The 20659-nt window shown below is 37.9% G+C and overlaps 1 protein-coding gene across 1 annotated transcript in view; it reads left to right on the top strand.

Annotated features, from left to right (window-relative positions):
* The window catches only part of Chc (clathrin heavy chain), a 220236-nt gene that overhangs the window by 196803 nt on the left and 2774 nt on the right, over window positions 1-20659 (top strand). Inside the window, exons 29-30 of the mRNA XM_067158911.2 lie at window positions 2306-2527; window positions 11475-11550. Coding sequence (XP_067015012.1) covers window positions 2306-2527; window positions 11475-11550 — 298 coding nt within the window. The remainder of the gene's footprint in view (window positions 1-2305; window positions 2528-11474; window positions 11551-20659) is intronic.

Raw genomic sequence — 20659 nt, 5'->3', positions numbered from 1 at the left:
TCATCTACGAATGAAATTACGAACATCCGTAGCCCACAACAACCTGAAAAATGTATACGGCATTTCAGCAGTTTACCGCAGGAAAAGCAAATGTACACGTCGACGCTAAAGTGTTATGATAAGTGGAACAGTTTCACTGTCCTTTAGGACGACTTGCTACATTCAGCTTGCTCAACATTTTAATCAATATACCAGTAAAACCTCGTTAAGATGTTTCTGCAGAGGACAGCAAAAAAAGAACATCTAAGCAAGAAATACTACTGAATATACAAATAAAAATTATCCAACAGGGATATGGAAACACTAAACAAGATTTTTTTCAGACATGAGGACATTTTAAGTCATGTATCCCCACATACAGTGTAATCTACATCTACCATACCTAAAGATGAGAGGAAAGTATTAAAAGGTGTGAAAAATATGAAAACCTTTTCTGCTGGGACTTACAAAATAAAAAGTGCAGTGAAAGTTGTAAAAAAACACCAAACAGTACACATGAAAACATGTGCACAGGGGCAAATAAAAATATCAAAGTATTATTGCAGATCACTCTTTCTAAAATAAATGTTAGTAGAAGCCTTTTATTTCAGAGCCGTGGGTTAAACATTCTCTAGTCACACTCTTTGACAGTGAATTGGAAGTTACACTAGACTATATGCGCCTGGCAGGAATGATTTTGGCTGCTGTTTTGAATCTAACCAAACTTCGACCAACTTGAGAAATAAAGTTGAAACTCTAAGGTGAGAGTTCAACATTCGCAACCTGTGCGCGCTTTTAGATGCGGGCGCCAATCCCTTCTCTGACAGATTTTAATTTTGTCGTCATTAGTATGGAATTTCACGACTATTTCTGTATCCATAACCAGACTATCACAAGACAAATATGCACCACATTAGTCAATTTCACACTTATGTTCCTAATCCAGATGTAGGGTACCGAATCATGCAACAAATATTCGCTACACTTCACTGTAACATACAACACAAAACAAATTTTCAACATTCCGAATGGAATGTCAAATACAAGCACAAATAGGTTCACTATGTCGTTCAGCAATCTCGCTGCTAACCGGCAAGCAAAACTGAACATTTCTGAAGCTAACAACTTGCTCCCTGAAGGTGCAACAGTTGCAGTTACTTACCCTGCTAATTTCAGGAATTCAAGGCCTTTTCCTGAAATCGCTCAACTGTGGCAACGGCTCTTACCGGAGAAATCACCTTTCTTTCGCAAGGGATGACAAATAACATTTTCAGGGCTAGGAAAAATTTGATCGTACTAAGTGGTAATAGCGAACATTCGTGATACGATAAGCAAGGTATTTTTATATGGATTTAATATGATGAGAATCTGGACTTCGAATTTGTGTTAAACGGGAAAACATGTTAATGAGGAATGCACTTAGGTTTCACTGTATGTGTTCTCCCCCTGAGGAATTGCAAAATTGGCAATTAACCTCTTGATATGGTTGTCCTGGAAATTTTTTTGTCATGGCTACTGCCAGAGATTGAAGATTGGCAGAAGGGCTGGTATGTGGTAAAATTGGTACATGCAGCTTACATATATTGGATATGTGCCCAAGAAGAGCTGCATCACCTTCAGGACAATGACACAAGTTGACTGTGATCCAACTTAAAGTACAAGCATAAACAGGTTCATTGGATTTTTAAGCAACCTCTCTGCTAACAGGAAGGAAAACTGAACTCTGAGGCCAGTGGCTTACTTCGTGAAGGTGCAGTTACTCTGTGAAGTTATGGAATTCAAGGTTTTTTCCAGTTATCACTTTACATATACAAAGAATACCATAGAACATTTTCAGGCTGGGGAAAACATGATCATACTCTTCACAACTCGGTGACTCTTAATAACTAAAAAGTAATGTCCAACTGAACAATACAATTCTTATCGTCTCGGGGACTGTTCAATCTGCCCAGACAATGTTGCTCCACTAGTCTCGAAGGGTAGTATTTTTATATAGATTTAATACAATGGGAATCAAAACTTCAGATTTATGACTTGCTAAGAGAGAAAACTGTTTCACTAAATTTTCACTATACATCCATGACCTGCTGTTAGACGATTTGCAGTTTAGCTTGTTTGTTACATGCAATGCTCATCTTGGGTACTACTCTGTATTTTGCATTAGCAGAAAGTAATTTTCATATATAGTATATTAACATGTTATTTTAAATTATTCTAAAGCAAAAGTGGTATTATCAACGTGTTTAAGAATTTGGGATTTTTGTGTGTTTTTTTATTTTTTATTTGTATACACTTTAATGGTTTAAAATGATTTTAAATTTTGCAGGACGCTATGGAGTATGCGGCAGAATCTAAGAACCATGAGGTTGCTGAGGAATTACTGGCATGGTTCCTGGAGAAAGGTAGCCACGACTGTTTCGCTGCCTGTCTCTTCCAGTGTTACGATCTCCTCCATCCCGATGTTATCCTAGAGTTGGCGTGGAGGCATGGCATCATGGACTTCGCCATGCCATACTTGGTGCAGGTCACAAGAGAATACATCACGAAGGTAAAAAAGTTAATTTTTCCATACTACATCCAATGTAAACACACAGAATCATACAAACAGCACTAAGAAAACTAAGTGAAAATGGCTCAGAGCACACAACTCTCTCAAGAACTTCCAAGCATAGCATAGATACCTCAACCACCACCTTGCGAGGATTGTACAAGATACTAGAAGCAGCACAGACTTCTAGTTGTCAGCTTTCCATGTACCTTAGTACAAAGTTCACATTGATAGCAGACTCTAATTTTAATCAAAAATGGCACTTGGTTCCTGTAGTTTTTCCAAGTTACAATTGTAGCTCCCTGGAAGATGTTCATAGTATTTATTTTTTAAGTTAGAAATATTAATCATTCTGTTCAGAAGCACCTTTCATATATTAAACTTGGTTATAGTTAGAAAGAAATATGCCTTACAACAGAAGACACCACAAATAAGATAAAATTGAATACAAAATTAAATACGAACCCACAACACGCACATTTTCAACAGAGGTAAGGGCCCGAAGATCGGAGCATCTGAAGTACTGGGAGGAACGCAAAGCCCGAACAATCCTTTCAAAGAGACCTGGACGATGGACTGACTAAAGTGATCCTATGCAGTCATAAAACAAGAAGTTTGTAATTGATAAATCTGGAATAGAAGGAACAGAGAAGTACTCAAGTACTCCTTAATCTAGGCTAGGACTTCTTTGCTATTTACTTTACATCGCACAGACAGATAGGTCTTACGGCGACGATGGGACAGGAAAAGCCTAGGAGTGGGAAGGAAGCGGCCATGGCCCTAAATTAAGGTACAGCCCCAGCATTTGCCTGGTGTGAACATGGGAAACCACGGAAAACAATCTTCAGGGCTGCCGACATTTGGCTTCGAAAACCACTATCTCCCGCGTGCAAGCTCGCAGCAGCACGGGCCTAACTGCATGGCAACTCTCCTGGTGGGAAAGGACATTTAAGACATTCCTTCAGATGAGGATTGAGAGTTATTTGCAACATGGTTCATAATCGTCCCACTCCAGTAGCCCGGGGTGGTTAACAAGCCTCCTCCACTCCTTCCTGTCCTTTCACTTTTCCTGCTCCATTGCTTCCGCCACATCCAATCCAGCTTTTCTAATGTCCTTCCAAATCTGATCCATCCACCTTCTTCTTGGTCTTCCAACTGGTCTCTTTTTCTCTTCTCTTTCTAATTCCCTTCTTGCCACCTGTTCCTTTCCCAATCTTTTTACATCTGCCTTGCTTTCTGTATGTTCTGTACTAACTTTTCTGTATCTAGCTCTTCTCTGATTTTAATATTTTGGATTCAGTCTCTTGTCTTTTTAACATGATGTTAGAAATTTCATTTCTACTGCTTGGATCTTACTATCTTGTCTCTTAGTTACCAGCGTTTCTAGTCCTTATGTTAAAATTGGTATGAAATATAGTTAAAATAATAATTTCATTCTCTTGGGTACTTTGTAATCCCATATAAGCTCCAACTTGATAAAATGTTGTATCTTTACTTAGTCTGTTATTAATTTCCATTAATAACGCTATCCAGTTATGTAGATAAAGAATGGGTGAGCCCTGCCTTCTCAGGGCTCCACACATAGGTCTGTGAAGAACCTTTGTGTCTCTTAAACGGGTTTGCCTAGTCCAGCCCTAGTGCACCTATAAAGGATACCAGTGTCAGGATGTTGGCATTCCTGATGTCTTCCAGGCTTACGAAATGTGAGCCAAGATATCTATGTCTAGTGCTTGCAAGAGCCTCGCACTGACAACACATGTGCGGAGGTCTCTTCCTCCCTACCGCATCTTCTACACATCGGATCCAGACTGATTTTCATGATGTGTAGGTGTCTGTATGGTATTGTGGCCTGTCAACATTCCAACTACCATTCGCATTCTGGTCCTATTCAAATTTATCAGGACCTTTTTATAACTTTGGCTAGGCCCTTTGATAAGTTCATGTGCCTGCCTTGTTATTGTTAACCTCTTCTAAATGTCTAAGTGAGACTGGTTTGTCCACTGGGATATTACCAGTTTCACACTTCCGAGTGACACTCCCAGGAAGGGCTCTGGTCCTATGAAAGGACCTTTTTGAGCCTTGTTTTGCTAGTTTGTCAGCTTCTTAATTTCCACTGATACCTGTGTGCCCAGGGACCCATAATAGGGTAATTGAGCTAAGTTCACACAGCTGATCTAACATCCTTTGGCATTCCCATACCATTTTTTATGTTGTTCTAACTGCGCATAGTGCTTTTAACGCTGCCTGGCTATCACTGTAAATGGTGATGCATCTTCTATGTCCAGGCATGTTCCATATACAGTAGAAGTCTGTTATAGCGAGAATTCATAATGGCTAAAAATTTACTCGCTATAGCGGATTGTCGTTATACCCGATTCTTGTAAAAGTCGGAAAACCCCATACACATTAAATTCAGTATGAAATCGCAATCAGTTTGTTCAAAATTTGAGTTTTCGCAGATAATATCCACACTGCGGCTTACTTGTTTTTCGAAATCCGATACTACTTGAAAGGTTGTGTTTGAATTCATTCTGAAAAATAAATATTACCGTATTTCTCCGAATCCAAGAAGACTCCCACTTTTCCTTCAAAAAATATTAATCAGGCTTAAAAAGTGCTTTGTAAAATCATATGAATATCTTTTCTTATACAGTACGCATTTTTAGACTGTAGACGCCAAACATTGGCTTTAATTATGCCATATTTTTTGCGACTGTACAATTATGCTTTATTTCAGCGGGTTTAATAGCCGTTAACTTAAAATTGGCATCATAACATCGACGAGAACCCGTTGAAAATTTTCCGGCAATACCTGTTCCACGTATCTTTACAATAAAACGATCCATCATGGTTTAGAAAATGTCCCCACAAAATAAAGATTGGCCGAAAAATCAAAACAAATTGCCTGGGTTTTGCTGATGATTTAGCATTACTAGCAGTGGACATAAAAGAAGCAAAAACCCAGATATCAGAACTTCAAAACATTGCAAATAAAATTGGCCTCAAAATATCATTTGAAAAAACAGAAATTATGCCCCAAAAACCAACACAGCTAAAAGAAGTCACCATAAATGGTAATAAAATCAAAATAGTAACTCAGTTTAAATATCTTAGAGAAGTAATAACACATAACTTAAATGAAAAAATCTCAATCCAAGTAAGAACAAATAGATTAGCTACAGCACAAAAATTAACATGGGATATCTACAAAAAGAAATGTCTATCAATAAATACAAAAATAAAACACTACAACACAGTTATAAAACCGGAAGCTACATATGCAGCAGAAACACTCTTTTACCTGAATAAACAATCAAAGACTGACAGACTTCAGAAAATTGAAAGGAGGATTGGAAGAACCTGTATCAACAAAAAATATCAGAAAGATGGACAGTGGCGGTTAATACCTAACAAAGTCATGTACAAAGAGCTAGAACCCATTACAGATACTATGCGTAAGAGGAGACTGGGATTCTTTGGACATATCATGAGGATGCAGGACTCGAGACTTCTGAAACAACTAGTACAACACAATCTCGTCTCAAAAAATACCACAACAGGATGTAAATGGATCAGAGAAGTAAGAGAGGATCTGAAGGAAATAGGCCTTACAACAGAAGACACCAAAAATAAGATAAAATTGAATACAAAACTCAAGAATACAAACCTCCGCTTTACCCTTATACAAAACAAACCAACAACACGCACATTTTCAACTGAGGAAAGGGCACGAAGATCGGAGCGTCTGAAGAAGTACTGGGAGGACCGCAAAGCCCGAACAATCCCTTCAAAGAGACCTGAACGACGGACTGACTAAAGTGATCCTATGTGGTCATAAAAGAAGAAGAAGAAGAAGAAGAAGAAGAAGAAAACGATCCATCACGAAAATATTCCTGCTGTCTATAAAACTTAATTTTACTAAGCGTCAGGTACAGCAGACGCGTTATAACTCTGCTACTGGTGGCCGTGGCCTTTGTAAGAATTCCAAGGGTGGCCTGTTTTGATGCCATTCTGCAGATTTGAGGAACGTTTTTGTAGAGGATAATAGAATGACATTCCATCTTCTATTTTCAGAGATCCAGTGACGTTACACATAGGCACTGTACGACGGGTCGCCATGGCTAGCGATGTAGACCTATGATAAAGAAGTAGTCATTTGTCAACGAGTTTTGTGTGTGCGCGCGCAGGTAAAAAACAGCATGGTCACTGCGGTAGTTGCCAGTGGTGTTCATTAATATCAGGCCGCGAATGCAAAACGACCATCGATTTTTTTTCAAACGAGATTCTGATTTTAAAAAAAGTCTTCTTGGATTTGAAGAAATACGGTATCACTCCAGAGGCTTCTGTGGCAAACGGCATCGCCTAATCTAACTGTATATGTATCATGAAAACCTATTTGAAAAGCATGTAGAGAAATTATAACCTCCTCGCTAAAATTTGACATGGGAATAGCTTTCAGGAATTTAACTAGACACGAGAAAATATAAACTATCATTTGAAATCAGTGATAGTACCCCGATATCTTGAGGAGTATCACTTTCTTTCTTAATATCAGTATATGATATACAATTAAAATTAAGAGATCGTTTACTTCAGCCTTTATTTTTAACGAGTTAACTGCTATCGGCCAAGTTATTTACGCATTTATTACGAAAACGTCTTATCCTCTTTCATTTCGAATTTTCTTTTGAGAACAGCAGTCGACAGGTATTACCGACTCCAATATCGCCTTAGAATGTTGACGAGAGAGCTCGCAAATGCACATAGTGTGAAAACTATATAAATAGTCACATATCCTAACTTATTTGTACTATATGTATGATGAAAACATACTTCAAGCAGAAGTAGAGAAATTATAACCTTCTCGCTATAAATTTACATAATAGCCTTTCCGTAATTCAACGGACGCAAGAAAATATAAACGAACCTCGTAATCAATGATGCACTGTGCTATATCGTTAGGTGTAGGCCTATTTCATTCTTACTTAATTGCAGTATTTAGCATCAAAATTAAGTGATCCTTTATTCAGCGTTTATCTTTGAGTTAACTGCTATCGGACACGTTACTTACGGATTTATTGTGAAAACATGTTCTCTTTCATTTTCCTTGCGGAAGAGCACTCGACGGGTATTACTAATAGACTCCGACATTGCTTTTGAATGTCGACGAGAGAGCTCGTTGGTGGGCATAGCGAGAAAATTATACAGTACCGAAGATGATCGATCGCATGCAGTATAGTGACTGGGTGCATAAATATCGGCAACGGAAAAAATCTAGCGCGCACAATCGCTCGTAATAACGGATGCGTCAGTGATAGGGTTCTCGCTGTAACCAAAAGATAATACACAGTTTAATATAGGAATTTTGAAGGGACAGACAAAAGTTATCGTTATAACGGGGTTATCGTTATATACTGCACTCGCTATAGTGGACTTCTACTGTATATACAGCACAGGCCAGTATTGCATATACTTCGGCCTGGAAAACAGTAGCATATTTACCCATGGTAAGGGAGAGCCATGTCTTAGGCCCCCAGACCCTGGCACCTGTGCCCGTCTCTGTCCGCGAGCCATCTGTGTACCATGTACAGCCCCCAGACCTAACACGGGCTCCAGCATCCGCGGCCAGCTCCTCCCTTGTGGGTATCACCACTGTAAACTTATAATTCAGATTAAAACTAGGCTTCATCAGGTCCCCGATCATTGTCGTAAGGCAGGTCTGGTGAAGCCTTGTAAGAATAGAGGCATGACCTCTATTTGGATTCTTGAAGTAACATCCTCAGAGTGACCAGAGGCGGTAAACACTCATTCTCGCTATTTCCTTAACGTATAAACGCAAGGGGGGGGAAGACCTAGGATGGCCACCATTGCACATAATGGTGTAGTATCCAGTGCCCCTGTTATTCATACACGCAAGTCTTTGGACACTTTAACTTGGTGGTCACAGTTATACTCTCCGAACCTGGCCACCAGACTAAAGATGCGAAGGTGATCGTGGGCCGTAGAATAGAAATATAGAGCCACTGGACCACCTTGGGTCCTAGGCCCCAAGTCTTTCCGACGGCCCTGCAACAGGCCCGTATAGTCTTGCGGGCCTTACCAACCTTATGGTCTATGTTTCTTCCAACTCGGTCTTGCCTCAGGGATTACCCCTAGGTACTTAACTGAGGTCGTCTTAACTAATTTTTTGCCAAATAGGAAAGGCTCTGACAGTCAGTCTAGCTTCTCCTAGTAAATACCATGAGCTCCGTCTTGTCGGGATTAACCGACAAGTCCGTGTCGTGGCACCCTCTTTCCACCCTACGTAGGGATCTCTGTACGAGCTCTGAAACCGTACTGGGGAAATTTCCCTGTCACTGCGTAGCCTTGGGCGTAAATTCCTCCAACATTTAACCTGGTAAGTAGTTCATCCACTACCACACCATAATGTTAGTGATAATACTCCTCCCTGTGGACACCCCCTGTCTATATTAGCTCTCATTACTGCGTTGAGGGTAAACAGAACTTGATGGCCCTGCAATGAGGCCATAATCCATTTTATGAGCATCCTGCTCACTCTTCTCTCTAGACTAAGTTCTATGGAGCCCAAAGATGTGTAGTTAAAAAAGGCCACTTCTATATCTAGGCATAACCCAGATATGTAAACTGTTCTACATTCGCTAACCGTTCTCCATCTATGTTCACTTGGCTTCTCTTTTTCTCTTTTCCACAGTGCATGACTACAGTTTTCTTTTTACAAATTAACATTCCAAACTCCTTCAGATTTTCATTCCAAATGTCCAGTCTCCTTTGTACTTTTGTCCCTTTCCCCAAATCACCACATCTGCAAATACTAAAGCATTTACTTCATCACTATTGATACTCAGTTTTACACGTTTTATGATTCCATCCATCAATATAATAAACAATGGCGACAGTGCACTTCCTTGCTTTGAGACCTTTTTTTGTATAAAATGTTCTAGTCACCAGTCCCCACTTGTACACTGCTTTTACTCTCATGGTACATTTTTATCTTGTCAATGATTTTCATACATTTCTTTTCAGTAGGCATTCCCATACAAGTTTTCTCTTAACTGTATCATAAGTTTTTTCCAAATTCAAAAATATGAATATGATTTCCTTGTTCCTTTACAGATTTTCCTTTATAGTTCGCACTGTAAATATCAAGTCTATTGCTGGTGTATTCGGTCTAAAGCCATATTGTTCTTCCTCTGTGTTTATTATATCCCTCAGTCTTTTGTATGACATTCTCCATTATTTTTAGCCCATGTGATAATAGGGTTATACCTCTATAATTTTCACATTTCTTCCTATTTCCTTTTTTGAACACTGGTACAATGCTTCCTTGTTGCCAATCTTCGGGTATCCTTTCAATCCTTCCATATGACATTGTGGGCCCTGTATAGCCACTTTAGTCAAATGCTTCCTGCTGCCTTAATCATATCAGCATTGAATTAGTCTTTTCCACTTCCTTTACCTTCAGTCATCGCTTTCACTGCCCTTTCAAGTTCCAACCATGTTATCGGGTTCTCTTATTTTTCTCCATCTATTATTTCAATTTCCTTATCACCTTCTTCCTCAGAGCAGTCATCCTCTTGATAAAGTTTTTCAAAATAATTTGCCATCACCTTCTGAAGACCCTTTTCGTCATGCACTATGGATCATCTCTCTCTATTGCCTCTAATTTTTTCTTGATTTATTCTTTTAGATTTTATTACTGTGTAATAGTTTGATTCCTTATCTTGCTCAATTTTGTTTGTAAACTCTCCCAAACATTTATCGTTTCCTTCCGTGATACTCCTCTTTACGTAGAGTTTCAATCTTCTGTATTCCACATATAACCTTTCTATCTTATTCTCATCCCTCTGGTACGTTTTTAGCTTTCCCTTATCCAGTTCTTTCTTCACTGTGTCTCCTTTCCCTTCGCTACTTTTGATTAGTGCCCCAACATGACAGATACCGTGGTTCTACTTCACTCGCGACATGTACCATTGTGAGGGGCCTTAGACCTGGAGTTTGGACCCCTGTAGACATCAAGCATCCTCGATTCAGGATTGTGCTTCATGAGTGGTCCCTTGGTCAGTAATAAATTATCTATGATCTTTCTGAGTTGGATCCACTCCTTTTTTGTTTGCTCGTTTTTTGTTTTTTGGTCCATCCATTCCTTCTTCATGACAATTTTTTTAATTTTGGTCCGTGGATGATTTTGAATTTTTTGTTATTTCATTTCGTACCATTAGGGGCAGATGACCTCGATGTTAGACCCCTTTTAACAATAAATGAATAAATACTGATCTGCATTTAGGGCAGTTGCCCAGGTGGCAGATTCCCTATCTGTTGCTTTCCTAGCCTTTTCCTAAATGATTTCAAAGAAATTGGAAATTTATTGAACATCTCCCTTGGTAAGTTATTCCAATCCCTAACTCCCCTTCCTATAAATGAATATTTTCCCCAGTTTGTCCTCTTGAATTCCAACAATCATCATCAAATTTTAATCCAGAACTTTTCTTGTAAGTGCATGTTTGACCCATGCGAGGTCAACCTAATAATTTTCTTCTTGAAAACCAATTTGAAGTTAGACATTAAAATTTAAAAAAAAAAAAAAAAAAAAAATTGCATTTCAATTATGCAAGGTGTCATTTTGTGACCATATTTTTGTATGTTAACTTGGTCATCCCATGTTACATACACCTCCATATTACAAGCATCCGCTGTTTTATCCCATACATTACGATAATTACTCCTTTCACTGTAGCCTTATTTAAATAACACCAGTTTCAGGTACAATCATAAATTTGCTCCAGTTTACATATAAGCTACCATTAATTTTTAAAAATTAAGCTGGAAGGAATGGGAAATGAATTTCAATAGCAAGCTAGTGCTGTTTTGTTTCATCTTAAAATACCTTGCAACTTACAGAACATAAATAGATTTTTTGTTTTTTCAGGTGGATAAATTGGAAGAGTTGGAGTCTCAGCGATTGGAAGAGACTGCTCAGCAGGACCATAAACCTATGATTATGCGTAAGTTCTTGAACAATTTATTTTTTATGCTTGTTTGTTTCCGTAGGTATTAACACCTTCAACACCGTGCCAGAGCGTTACTCGGTCTCGCTTATTTACTGCCATTTACGGTGCCCGAGCAGCACTCTGGCGTAGTTTTAACTAATTGACATGCTATAAATACGACGGTGTCTCTTCTGGTACACATGAATGACAGCATTACAGTTCCACATACTGCTGCTAGATGGGGCACTGATCTTTGCCGGATAGAAAACTGTTTTGAAGAGTAGCAAGGATGTTTTGCGTGCTTTTTCCCCGCTCATTCCTACAATAGCATTGAGGTGTCTTGATTCTCTCAGCGATAGTGTGGTAGAAACCCTAATGAACTGGAATTCAGGATTTTTTTCTCTCATAAGCATAATACTATAACAATTGGATATAAATATGAAAAATGTAATTACATACAGCATTCAAAATAATCAAGCTCAAACTTAATATATTGGCCCCCTTTGATATTTCAGTTTCAAAGATCTAAATGAGTTCAGTGCTGAGACACACAATTGTAGTTTCACATACAACAAGAATACTTCATTTATCTGAAAGTGTTGAAGCTATAAAGTGTCAAATTTGGCTAAAATGGTCAGTATACATCAGTCAACACTTCACAAATATGCTAGTCTTCAAAGTGTTAAATTCTTGAAATACTGGGCCCCACAAAATTTCATTTAGATATCCTTCTGCTAATTATTCCATATCTTTGTGTAGCTGCAAACTAGACATTGCTGGATAAAATAAATTCTACCATATTGTACCCATCCCAGGCATATCTGGGTAGCAATTGCACAATTTGGCTTCACATACAAATATATAAATGGAATTCCTGGATGAGAACCTTCGGAAATCACTTCCCGGGGCTCAAAGTCCCATCCTCCCTACTTTCATTGCGTCAACAGCTAAAGCTCAGAAGCATACAATAATGGAATGTTCGTAAAAGAAAAATGGGCAGTACATTAAATGTAACGAAAGTAAAGAGGAATACATTAATGTTGTTAAATGAGAACAATCTTTGTTAAGAATATTTAAACATTTTATTTTATTTACTTAGTCTGATCCAGGACACCCTAGATTTGCCATAAGACACAGAATAATACACAATAACAATTTTGAGGGAAGATAAAAAGATTAATGTTTAAAAAAATGATAGGTTACAATTAACCATGTTAAATGGCATGAACTCCATATAAATGGTGACGAAGAATCGAAACAGAGTATTTGAGTGAGACGACTATCTCATCCTGTAGGCTTCTCGCTAGTTTATATTTTTGTCGCCATGTGACGAAAGATTTGGGAATTGTTCCCCTTGCGCCAAAGAAAAGTGCAGTCACCGTAATTTTTTAAAGATTATACGTCTCAAGAAAGAAAGGGATGGTTGGATTATAGGTATCCTTTTTCTCATTGTCTACGTCAGTTGGCTGAGAGGCTGAAGATTCAAAGCGTTCCGTAGGATCAATAATTTCTGCTTCGTTCCTCCATCTGTCAATTGCTATAATATCAATCCTGCGAGTGCTGCCTCCTTCGGCGAGGCAGTGGACTTCTTCGTACACTTCTAGATTTTTGAGACGAAGAGCATTAGCAATCGCCTTTCTGATAATGTTATGGCGTTTGATCCTAAGCAGTTCTCCTTGAGGGCAACTCCCCAGCACATGTGGTAAGGTTTCATACTCACTGCATTGTCTGCAGTGGCCTGTGCTGGTAGAACGTCCCGGCAGAATACGTACTGGTGCAACCATCACGGTCATCTTCAACATCTCCCTCCATATCTCCATTCCGAACAAGTTAAACCATCTCTTCTGGTAACCCAAGAATTAGCAGCAGGAACTTGAGCAAATGACTCAACACCTCTTCCTTTTTGTGGACATGCACACCAAGCTTCAAATTCGCATGTTCATAGTATATCGCGCAGTTGTCTTAACAGATTTCGTTGATGTCTCTTCATTGAGTTGAAGTTCAGATAGTTCAGATAATGCCATATTATTACACACAAAAAATCGATAGTAAACCAATCGTTTGTATACAGTATGCCTCAACGTCTCTGTCAGTTCGTTCACTGTTGTAGTTATCTCTTGGCATACTCTAAATCCCTTATTAGCGCGCACTTATACTATATAATTTTCAAACACAAGTTTATTTATCTCTGAGCAATGATACCCGATGGTATCATTATTACTTAGCTGTCATGGTTGTGGAGTTGATGCATATTATTTAAACTTTTTTTTCCAAACACGAGATTGCATCGCCGTATACCAAACACATGCTCTATTTGACCACATCCATTACATATACTGAACACACACACGCTTCCTGGGTTTACCTGACCATGTCATCTTAGTGGATTAACACAACGTTGGTATCCTACCCATCGCTATAAACACTTGAGAATACGAAATACATAAATACATTAGAGAGAGATATTAAACATATAGCAAACAATACATCTTGAAGATATGGCCTAGTTAAGTCATATAGTATCAGGTTCAATCCATCATTCTGATGCGGGTCGAACCTATGTTCTCCAGCTTCCAAGGTACAAAATCTAAAACTCCAATCAAGAGCTAATTTGATAAATAAAAATTGGGAGGAATACATCCTTCGCAGAATCATAAAATTATCAACGGTACTCATGTGTGAGGAAAGAAACGGTAAACTACCTCACTCCTCATTTCCCTCGTACGCCTCTTCAGTGATGCCTAGGCCATCTAGGACAGCTGATGGCAGAGCTGTTGAGGATCCCACCAGCGGAATTGCTGACGGACTGAACATACATACTCATAATGTATCATTAGCATGGGATTGATATTGCAGTGGTGAATGAAGGAAACTCACAAAGGCAAATGTTTGAGAACACTTGGAGACGACTCGGTCCCCCTCGCACCAGACAAATCCTTAAGCCATAAATCTTTCTCTGGTAATGGCCAGTGTCCTAACTTGTGCCCTCAGACACTTTCTATTTCTTTTTCTTCTCATCTTGGCTCGTTTTAAGTACACATTTATTTAAGGGCTGCCAATTATTTCCTCGTATTCTGGCCATATACAGCCTAATTCAATACATCGCAACAGCCATCATTAGTCTTAATTGTTTGTCATTCCGTCATCTCAAACATTTCACAAGTTTGATCTTCCCCATTGTCAGGCTACTGCATCTCAAATCCATTTTATTAATTTATACAGAAGACTCTATTCTCACAAGTCATTTAACTAATTCTATTTCACTCACATGTCTATATAATTCACAAATTACACCTCGGCTTGAACATCTTCAATGATCATATTTATTATATGGGATTTATAAAGTACCTGAATCGCCCTGTAAAGTGAACACATAATCTATATTCAAATTATGAAGATCCTTACCAGTTAGTAACAGCAGGAAGAAATTATGAATTTAGCTGAAGTCCCATTCTCCTTTAAAATACGTGCTTCACACGCACTAAAAATTTATGGGATCTATGTACTGATTTATGCAAATAAACCTGCTGAACTGTTGGTGATTATCCTTAAATCACAGAAGAAATCCTAATTAAATTAATAAAATAATCTTTCCCAGTCACACATGTATAGTGTTCCCTACATTTAATATTATTAATTACATAAACAAAATTTTTATTTACAAATAAAAGTAGATACTAGCATGCAAATCTCGTGGTTTAATATATTTTTTAAAAAATGTACTTATTTAATGCTGCATATGGTTTGCTGCCATCTCAAGGGTACATCTGGGATTTTAGACCTTCATGACGACAGCTCCACTTCTAAATAGTCTGGTTCTCTTCCTCATATCGTCCATGTCTTGAATTGTGGTCATCTGTTGTTAGAATCTCTAGACATTCCCTGAAGAGATGAATGCTGGCATTTGGGCGCGATTCTCGTTGATTCCTATTCTTGGGTTTGACAATCACTCACGAACATACAGGCAAAAATGAGAAAATTAGTAAATGAACATTGTTTGTGTTTTCAAAGAACCTACTGGTGATTAGGTCCACTTACAAATTCAAATGGATTAACCCAAATAGTGGTTTGTATAAATCACTATTCATTTCCCCTTTAATCACACGGTGTGGCTAATTGTTAAGAGTGTCCGTGGAGTATGCAAACGTTCTTCCTATCACAAACGCTGTTCTTTTTAAATTTTACCGAGCGTCGCTCACTGTTTAAATGCTTTTAAATCGGCCACTATTAATTACTGAATGTAATCGCCTGTCTCACTACTTCTAAACAACCTGATGCGTTTACCTGGCTTACGATTGCATCATAAGCCGTCACTAAAGTCGCCGATATTTAAAGGATTAAATGTTGAAATAACACTTACATTAATCACCACTGTACTTTCTCATACCACACGGCTTATTTCGCGATATTTCCACCGCACTGATATGTTCTTCGACACAGCACTTCACACACTGATATCCATAGTTCATTACTGACACGTAAGTACTGCGGCTGCACATATTACAATGGGATCCTGCATCTAGGTCCGGGTTTTATATATAGTATCTGGGCTGAATGGTTAGAGAGGTGGTGAAACCACGCCCGAGATTCGGCTCTAGTAAACGGAACCTTTCAGCGGCATGAAAGCAGTCAAATTATAGCTCCTGACCTCTGTTTTATACTGATGCAGTTTTAAGTCAATACGGTTAGCAGGTCATTCACAATCCCAAAGCGTCCTTTTATTTATAAATTCACGCGTCAGTTCATCTCGTAAGTGCTCCCACTTTTTTCTTCACATTGCCAAATCTTAGTTCCTTCATAAACTTTAAAATTATTCTTGAAAAACAAACTGAACAGTTGCCTGTTTTAAAATAAAAATAATAAATAAAATGGTAAATAATTATGTTAAGTGTTGTTCTAATTGGGACTTCAAGATTTTGAAATTGTGATTATTTGAAGTTTTCTCCAGATACTTTTAAGGGCATCATAAGTCCCATATTAAGAGTACTTATATGTGCACTGATATGTTTATGATTGCCTGTTCTCATATTTAGCTGAAGATGACTCGTCAGTGTCAAAACTAGTTCCAAGTAAATGGTATGACTTTAGTTTAATATTAGTATTGAAAATGTGGATTTTTTTAATTATGTATTATTCTCGGTTCGATACAGACTTAAAAATGAAATTCTTAAATTTTAATGTTTTGCGTTAGTAGATAGGCCAGTTCAGCTCGATAACTCCCACGGATAGTTGGGTACAGTCCAGTCACCGAGAAGCTTTAATTTCTCGACTCCCTTGATTTTACCTTGTTTTTGTGAAATTTTTGGTGGCGTCTTAGATATTGGTCAAGTACTTAGCTTTCATTTGGTTGCAGTCTTCTGAGACAGTTGACCTGGATGGCTGCTATTGCACGAGATTCGGTAATCTGTACAATATAGTCTGCAAAGGCCAAACTGTCAGCTTTTCCTTCTTGCGACGAACAATCTCCTTACAAAACTACAGTAAGTGTAATAGATGTACTAGTGTGGAAAATGTGCTTTCCGAACGTACTGGCTTTCCGAACGTACTGAATGTGGAACACTAATCAAATGAGGACTCTGCAACACTGGTGGGTGATCCATATGATGCCCCGATATTTGCAGTGAGATTGTGGAAAAATACTGGGAATATAAGAAAAATGAAATTCTGGTGCAGATTAGAGATATGTATAGAAAATGCATCTTAAGTTGTGTAGGAGGGGCAGAAGTGAACGCTACAGCGGGACTGAGGCGAGATAGTGTGCAATAACCTCTCCTATTTATGAACATGAATGAAATACTCAAACAAATCAAAAGGAGGTTTGGGGTAGGAACAGTCAAACATACGGAATTAAAGGATTGAAGAATGGGAAGTGAAAATTAACAAGGAAAATAGCAAAACTGATGTTATTACCTGAGGATCGATCAAGGAATTGAGGTGTAACACCCTGAGGGGGGTAATGACCAAAGTAGAGGAATGTAAAATTCAGGCAAGCTAGATGAAGAGATAGGATCAAATAAGAAATATGGTTATACAAAAAATGTTAGGTGTATGTTGAGTGGGTGAGTAGAATGAGAGACTCTGAGAATTCAGTGTGGGAAGCAAGAGTAACAAAGGAGCTTAAAACAGTGCAGTCTTTACATTGACACCCTTTTCTTCTGCCCCCGTTTTGCCGGGCAGCTCAGCCGGTAAGCAAAAGTCCCAGAGGCGGAACGTTCGCTCACAGGCAACGCTAAATTATAGGGGTCAGGGACAATCTAAGCACTGACGACAAATAAAAACACTAAAAAGAAATGGGTTTTAACATTTATTAAATAAAATATCAGCACTTTCCAGATTCTATAAATATTCTCAAAATCTTGAAATAAAATATTTATCTCTTCCCTGCTGGAATGCACCCACAGTACTCCATTAAATTTCATTCTGTAAAGATACGAAAGTGGGTCTTAATAAATCGTCGTAGGAAATTAAATAAATTATTATTTGAGAAAATCCTATCTCAAAATATCAAAAATCTGAATTATTTTCCCTTTTTAAATTATTCTTTAAATTAGCAATACTCTGCGATTCATTTAACCGTGAGTCAAATTTTTACCTCACACAAAAAAAATCAAATCATATAATAAAATTATTTTGAAATCAAATATCCAACTCATTAAATTTTTATGTCAATTGACCTATTGTTGTGCACAACTCGCAATAAAGGCTTAAAATTCTCGCATTATAGCGTTAAACATTTTACATTTTGTGAGCTTAGTTCATTGACGCGATCCTTGCTTAAGTATTTTCCCTCGAAGCAAAGATCCTAATCTATCTTATTCCGTCATAAAATCACTTAAAGATTCATAATTGAGCCAAATATGCTCGCCACAAAACAACAAAAAAAATCGAAACTTTACGCGCTCAGCGTACACATATCATGACGAAATATAACCATGGAAATCACAATTATAAACAAAATCATTCATCCATCTCACATTCAAGCTTTGGTCCACGGTAATATTATCCAATAGATTTATCAAATCCTATCTCTTGATTTTTAATTTTAAATTTTATTTGAAATATGAGAGCTTCTCTCGATGACAATATCAGACAAGGGCTACCATTACAATTGTCTGATATGTGATTGTGACAGGATTATCACTTTTCCAATGAAATAGATTCCACAACGATGTTCCAGGATAATTTTACAGTAGAAATCATCACTAAAAATTCCATAGAACTGCCTACAGTCACAGATAAATAAACATTCGCGCATACGGTCTATGAGTCACGACTACGTTATTTTTAATCTCTTATAATCTCAAATTATTGATCAACATGTGCTGCATAAGAAGAAATTATGTTCAAAAACACACTCTTCCTTAACTGACTCATGTAATGGACACACAAATAAAATCCTATCTTAAGATCCATTTACAAGTCTCAAAAATACCAATAACAGTAAATGCAAAATTTGTGGACATTCAAGCCACGACCAATATTCCAGGCCAACATCTACTTCAAAATAGCACACATTAATCACTTATAAGCACAGTAATAATTACTCATGACCTTTAAACATTCTATTAGACCGTAATAATGCCTATTATTATTATTATTATTATTATTATTATTATTATTATTATTATAATAATACGCGCGCGGTCGCGTCATCGCAGGCTATGGTTTAAGGAAATCCTAGATGACTCTATTCTATCTCGGATCTATGGTACACCACAAAACATCAAGGAAAAATCCTAAATTCACAGAACACGTCGATATTCTGTCCCAAATAATTGAAAAATTATTCCATCATTAATTTATAAATTAATAACTATTATCGCGTGGGTCAAATATTTTTAACACATTCCTAGACTTATCATGGGACAGTGAGAACATGTCACGAAGCACTCACACAAATAGAACAAATTATAGGTCCCAAATACGCTCACACCCATCAAATCTACCAACACCAGTGAAAGAAGAGTGAAATTCCTAACTACAAAGACTATTTGAAATGATTTCAAATATTCAAACAAGGACTACGTCTACATAATTATTACAACAGAAAATAGAGAAAAGTATAATTTGAAATCTTAGCTGTAGTAGACTTGGCTTCTGGACTCGGTTGATGATCAGTGAATATTTAACCAAACTCCATCTCCGATGTTATTCTCTCCCGGGCTGAATTATGCCTCACATTTTAATGATACATGGCTGCAGCAGGCGAGGACTTAGGACAAATACAAACTCCGTCGTAATGCTGAAGTTCCATTCTTCAGAGATATTTCAGGATTGCTGGGGATCTTGCGTCTTCTGGTGAAAGCTGAAACTAAAAGATCTGTCTTAGAAATAATTCCTAACACACACTCGATTCTTCAAGATGGCACAGTTTTTACCTACTTCAGAAAATTTTCTGCAGATTTATAAAGTTAAGGAAATCTGAACTGCGGCGTTTCCGATATTTCTGTGTCCCAAAATTTCCTCAGAAGCAGAAAATTTATAGTCTTTCCTCAAATGAATGCTGGTAATATTCCACGTCGGATACGCAGTTTCCAACAACACATGTGCCCGAACACTTATTCCCGTAGACAACTGAGCAACTGAGCGAATGCAAATGAGCAGAACAGAATGAGCCGAATGAGAATGAGAAAGATTTCCCCAAGTACATGGGTATTTATTTCTTCAAGACGTAGGTGTGTTTGTTAATTAAATTTTATTGGCTGAGATTTTGTGATCGGGCTAACCTTGCGATTTAATTGGTTAAATATCATGACGTCAAAATCTCAAAGTATTGATCGCTTTTAATCTGGTCGGGTTTCTGTCCATGTGCCACCCCTCTGATGTCTTCAACAAGGCACAAAAAAAAACCCAGACTCGCATACACGGCACGGGAAAAACCTGTTTCCCTGCTGGCTAGCAGACAGTGCAGAGTTGAACTCACCTTCCTGGATGATAATTTTATGCATCGTTCCACCCCAGTAATAAAATATTTTTTCTATCCAAACCAATAACCAATTTTCAAGGGTGCACTTCAGTCCTTGTTCTTCCACAGGAGCTATTTCTGATTCTTGATTCCATTAAGATGGACATTCAGGCCTGCATTGGGAGCTTTATTCTTAACATGGGAGGTATAGAATTAGAA

Source organism: Anabrus simplex, chromosome X (assembly GCF_040414725.1).
Source record: "Anabrus simplex isolate iqAnaSimp1 chromosome X, ASM4041472v1, whole genome shotgun sequence".
NCBI lineage: Eukaryota > Metazoa > Arthropoda > Insecta > Orthoptera > Tettigoniidae > Anabrus > Anabrus simplex.
This window is presented reverse-complemented; position numbering and strand designations above follow the sequence as displayed.